This window comes from Dermacentor variabilis, unplaced genomic scaffold (assembly GCF_050947875.1).
Source record: "Dermacentor variabilis isolate Ectoservices unplaced genomic scaffold, ASM5094787v1 scaffold_12, whole genome shotgun sequence".
Lineage (NCBI taxonomy): Eukaryota > Metazoa > Arthropoda > Arachnida > Ixodida > Ixodidae > Dermacentor > Dermacentor variabilis.
This window is the reverse complement of record NW_027460280.1, coordinates 49,310,940-49,316,828: the sequence shown is the minus strand read 5'-3', so window position 1 is coordinate 49,316,828 and position 5,889 is coordinate 49,310,940. Positions and strand designations below refer to the sequence as shown.

Below are 5,889 nucleotides of genomic sequence, written 5' to 3'. Positions count from 1 at the left end.
CAGATTACGATTATCGTTGTGTGGCAAATATACACCCCGAAGGGTGTAAACTTTTCTTAGAGCATTGCCGACAGCAAAGTAGCGGGCGCGGCGTTTTCAAAAAAGGAAATGCAAGCAGTGCAGATGACGGTTATCGTTGTGTGGCAGGTATACACACCAAAAGGTGTAAACTTTTTTCGAGTGTACTCTTAAGCAAATTTACACCCATTTGCCACACAACAATAATCATCTGTCTTGTCCGCGTTTCCTTTCTCTAACGCTGCGAACCCGGTACTTCCCAGTCACGAACGGCATGCGCGTAATCAGTGTGACGCAGCATTCTCGACAGGCAAGTGGCGAGCGCCGAGTTTTCAGGAAAGGAAACGCAAGCAAGGCAGATGACGATTATCGTTGTGGGACAAATATACACCCCAAAGGGTGCAACCGTTTTAAGGGTGTACCCTCTAAAAAACTTGCACCCTTTGGGGTGTGTATCTGCCACACAACGATAATCGTCATCTGCCTTGACGCGTTTCCTTTCTTTAATGCTGCGAGCCCGGTACTTTCCAGTAACGAACGGCATGCGCGTTATCAGCATGACATAGTATTCCCGACAGGAAAGTAGCGGGCATGGCGTTTTCAAGAAAGGAAACGCATCAAGGCAAATTACGATTATCGTTGTGTGGCAGATACACTCCAAAGGCTGCAAACTTTTCTTATCTATACACTCTTAAGCAAAATTACACCCTTTTGCCGCGCAACAATAATCGTCACCTCTATTGTCCGCATTTCCTTTCTTTAACGCGGCGAGCCCGGTACTTCCCAGTAACGAACGGAATGCGCGCTATCAGCATATGACAGCATTCCGGACAGGAAAGTAGCGGGCGCGGCGTTTTCAAGAAAGGAAACGCAAGCAAGGCAGATGACGTTTATCGTTGTGTGGCAGAGATACACCCCAAAGGGTGTAACTTCGCCTAACACTCTTAAAACTGTTGCACCCTTTGGGGTGTAAATTTGTCCCACAACAATAATCGTCATCTGCCTTGCTGGCGTTTCCTTTCCTGAAAACTCGGCGCTCGCTACTTTCCTGTCGAGAATGCTGCGTCACACTGATAACGCGGCGCCGTTCGTGACTGGGAAGTACCGGGCTCGCCGCGTTAGAGAAAGGAAACGCGGGCAAGACGGATGACGATTATCGTTGTGGGACAAGATAAACCCCAAAGGGTGTACATTTTTCTAAGAGTGTAGAAAAAATTACACCCTTTGAGGCGTATCTTGTCCCACAACGATAATCGTCATCCGTGCTGCCCGCGTTTCCTTTCTTTAACGCTGCGAGCCCCGTACTTCCCAGTCACGAACGGCACGCGCGTTATCAGTGTGACGCAGCATTCTCGACAGGAAAGTAGTGGGCGCGGCGTTTTCAAGAAAAGAAATACAAGCAAGGCAGATGACGATTATCGTTGTGTGGCAGATATACATCCCAAAGGGTGTAAACTAATTTTTTAGACTGCAGATGACGATTATCGTTGTGTGGTAAAAGGGGGTAATTTTACTTAAGAGTGTAGCTGCTTTATTTTTTACTGAAAAGGAAAACTGTTTTGCTTTACCAAGTACGTTAGGTACGGTGCCTTCATTTCAGTTTCATAGGCAAAACGTTAAGTTTACGTCACGTTACGAAAGCAAAACAGCCATCAACTCCAAGCGTCGCGCCTGCATCACGCTTCAAAGAAAATGGCGGAATGTCATGGAAATTGAGGAGAGGCCCTACCCCCTCCGCGCGCTAGGAGAAAAGTGTGGAGGAAGGGATGTAGTACGTTCTCTTTTTTGCTGATTTTTTGTTTCTTTGCCGTAGCGGCCACGCCTTTCGGGCCACAATGGCGGCTTTGTTTTGGTTCTGTGCGCTCACACGTGTTGCTCCGTAGGTTTCGTACCGTGGTAAAGGCGCCGTGCGGGCAGGTTTGCGTTGGTCTTCGTGTTTTGTTGCGCTGCATTATCTGGACCGTGCACTCTAAGAACAGTTTACACCCTTTGGCTTGCCCCTTCTGCCACACAAGAATAATCGTCATCTGCCTTGATGCGTTTCCTTTCTTTATCGCTGCAAGCCCGGAACTTTCCAGTGACGAACGGCACGCGCGTTATCAGAAGGGGCACTCCAAAGGGTGTAAACTGTTCTATGCTGATAACGCGCGTGCCATTCGTTACTGGAAAGTTCTGGGCTCGCAGCGATAAAGAAAGGAAACGCATCAAGGCAGATGACGATTATTTTTGTGTGGCAGAAGGGGCAAGCCAAAGGGTGTGAACTGTTCTTAGAGTGTGCTCTCCCGGATGTTGCTGTGGACAGGAGGAACTAAAATTCGTGAAATGAACGCGCATGCAACGCTGTACGCAACGTACCGCGCCACGGCAATGGCTACGGACGAAGGAATATCCGCGGGAAATTTTGCCCTTTTTCGCGGAATCATGCTAACGTGTAGTATTGCAGCGGAGCGCGCGGGTCCGAGCAGCGCGGTGTGTTTTCGCGAGAAATGTAAACAAGAGAGGAGAGCTGGCCCGGTAGGCGGAGCAACGCCATGAGCAACGCCAACTTCGGGCTTCACTTTAGCTTCACAAAGAGTGACGTCAGGGCCTCTACTTAGTTTCCTTTACAGTGTTCTAGAAGTCTAGAACACTGTAGTTTCCTTCCTCCGTGCGGAATATCCAGACTAGAGCCAACGCCACCTTGGCTTTGATAGAGCCCCAAGTTGATCCTGAGACGGAATACTTTCAAAATAGTTTATTATTATTCAGGCATTAAGACGTTGTGGGGATAGGTCGCATGTTTCCAGATCATTTACCTTATAAGCGGTTTTTTATTTTTAAGTTGCAACCATTTATGTTGCAGGTTACAACGTTGAACCAGTTACGAAACTGTCTACAATGTAGAGTTGACTCGTTCAACTTATTTTAGCGCGCCAAGGTTGTGTCACTATGTTGGCTAGAATGTACTAGAGTCTGCTAGAGTTGTAGGTGTTCTGTGTGTCGCAATGGTGTCGTCTGTTGCAAGTACTTTGCGGCCAGTCACGACCTTCTGCTTGTATGTTGCTATAGCGAGTGCCCAGAGTGGAAACGGAGCCCAAACGTGACCTGTTGCAAATAAGAGACTGAAATGCATCTAGTTATCCGTCATCTTCTCGCGATATTCAATATGTTTCGAGACGGAAAAGACAGCGAGCAAGCCTTGCTGGGCTGGAGTATGTTGGATCACGACGACAGTGCCAATGACATCTACGATTTCGACGAGTATTCGAGCTCGTCACGGCGCTTACCTGAAGATGTGCATTCGGATGTCGTTCATGCGTCTCCATCTGCTGATGTGCACTTCTTCGTTGAGAGGAAGCGAGATTTGCAAACCCGTACGGTATCGGCGTTACGATTGTCGGAAGCAAGAGCGGAACCGACTGGCGACCCTGCGACACAACAAAAGCTACCGAGCGACATGCGCCACTTAATTCCGAATACCTTAGCAAGCGCTTCATGGGACACTGGCCTCGAAACTAATACTTGGAGATTGTGTTTCGTAAACGATAGGACGCAAGGCAGCAGTATATACGGCAGATCGGCACGCAGAAGGCGAAAGACCTGCAATTTTCAAGGTAACCAGTGCGTGATTGATGAAAGCAGCAGCGACGATTCCGTAGAAGGCAGCAGTCATAACCAGGATAGGGCTACGCGAGCCCGTATGGCCATCGACGAAATAACCGAAGACGAAATAAACAGCTCAGTTGACGCAGAACCAACAAGACTACAACCGTTGTGCGCAGGATCGCCGATTTCACAAAACGCTGTTCAGTCTGCTTCCAATGTTTGTGATGCACAGTTCAGCAGTATCGAAAGCCCTGCGCCGAGGCAGTTCGCTTTGAAAAATGGATTTGAAGAACGTCTTTTGGTCTCCAGGCAGAAGGAGAGCGCGGACTTGACGCTTTGGAAATTCTACAAGGAAAATGCTAACTTTCCAAAAACATTTTCTCGTGATGCTCCTGAAACAGTTACGGCGAGGATACTTACCTTAGAAAACGTTTATGGTATCGCCTACTGTGCCTGTGAGGTTGACAGCCTCGCACATGACATTTCAAACGTGTGCCTTACACTTCCATTGGAAATAGCCGAGCGCGAAAAGCTTGACCATGGTGCCGTCGTACGTATTTATCCTCCGTGGAGAGAGCACACGGTTTTAACTTATCCCGAAAAAATAATTTCGGGTGTGCAATGTTTCGAAGTTCTGGAAAGACATTAGCTGTACAGTATAGATTTAAAAATGAAAGGTGTTGATGCCATTAATGTATAGTTTTAAGGGGACACGATTATTATTTATGTACCTTTGCAAAAGTTTCTGTAATGCCAAAGTCTCATTGACGACAGGCTTAATACGGCCCTGTTTTAAGTTTGCTTCATTATTACAGAAGAGCTGTTATAACACTGAGCAGTTCTCAATTTTAGAGCAAAGCTTTCTTTGCCTAACACTCCATGTTTTGGTGTATGTTCTGCAAGTAATGTTGCTGACCAACAAGTAGCGAGTCCACCCGTTTTGTGTCATCCAACCTTTAAATAATGAAATAAAATGTATGTATAGTGTTGGCTCATACGTATCTCTAAAGCACACATACCTCTCAATGGAATTGTGCACAATATTAAATGGCTTGTTTGATGTGCTTATATGTAGGCTACCCGTTTGTTAGTCAATTAGGTATGTGCCACCATTACTTCGACCTATATAGCACAAAATTCTGACCGACTAAGTAGTTTGAGCAAGTGCCCTTCTGTGTAATCGCACAATACATCACGACAAAGGCTATGCCATAATCTTGGCTCGTACATACCTCTAAAGCAGCCGCATCTCTTAATGGAATAGCACAATAGTTAATGGCTTCTTTGATTTTCTTGTATTTGGTCTGCCCCACTTTTAGACCACTGGGTATGTGCCACTGTGCCCATTCTTGGAAATCCCCCAGAAAGATTATGGGCCGCTGTGACACAAGGGGTATAGAAGCCTTACTTGAGACGCCTGTCATACTTTTCTCTGGTACTCACCTCTCAGCATTTTTCCCTTCACAGGCACGTTGCATTGTTTTCTTCCTTGCGACACAAGAGTGCTAATATCTACAGGTAACAAGGCTGTGCGTGACCTCCACTAGTGCTACTACCTCACTAACTTAAACAAGCTTTGTGTCAGCTCTTCTTTCAATAGTAGTCTTAACTTTTATATGATGAATAGTTTGCTGTCCACAACCCCATTCTGCAGCACTTGGTTTACACTGTCATTCCAAGCTTACTTCATTTGGATATATCTTATAAAGGAAATAAAAGCACTTGAAAGCCAGAGTTTTAAGGAAAAAAAAAACTTTCAGCTCACGAGTTGATGGGCTAGTTTATTAGACATACTAAGGCAACAGCATAGGAAAGACAAAAGAACACAAGAACGTAAAAGTGATGCCACAAACACTGAACTGAGTTTTATTGCTGGTGAATTAGAATCTGTAAATACAGAACATCTTTGTGGTAAGCATGGAAAAAAAGCAGCATCACAAACAATTATATGTTACGATTGTAATAGTCTATTGCAGCATGCGGCCAATTTCTATAACTGCACAGAAATTCAAGTTTATTGTGTGAAGCAGTATGCAGAATAAACATGAAAATCGGTACAAAAACAGCTTCGTCTGCGTTTTACAAAAGCAAAAAAGCGGCACAGACGCCTTAATCTTGTAGCCTTAAGATTTTTTCGGTTTCTAAAATTTTGCACATAGCTAGTTTTTTGCTAGCTTCTACTCACTATCCTTGTCTTATAAAAATATGGGATACAGCCACAGTCCCTGCAGTGAAAGGCTAAATGCCCTGAAACGGCTCTCATCTCCCCCGATTTGCTTGAGACAA

General features: G+C 45.6%; 1 protein-coding gene across 1 annotated transcript; it reads left to right on the top strand.

Annotated features, from left to right (window-relative positions):
- Nucleotides 1-2,679: 2,679 nt before the first annotated feature.
- Nucleotides 2,680-4,593, top strand: LOC142566092 (uncharacterized). The gene has a single exon (XM_075676858.1). The coding sequence runs from the start codon at nt 3,125-3,127 to the stop codon at nt 4,250-4,252; it is 1,128 nt and encodes a 375-aa protein (XP_075532973.1). The 5' UTR covers nt 2,680-3,124; the 3' UTR covers nt 4,253-4,593.
- Nucleotides 4,594-5,889: the final 1,296 nt, after the last annotated feature.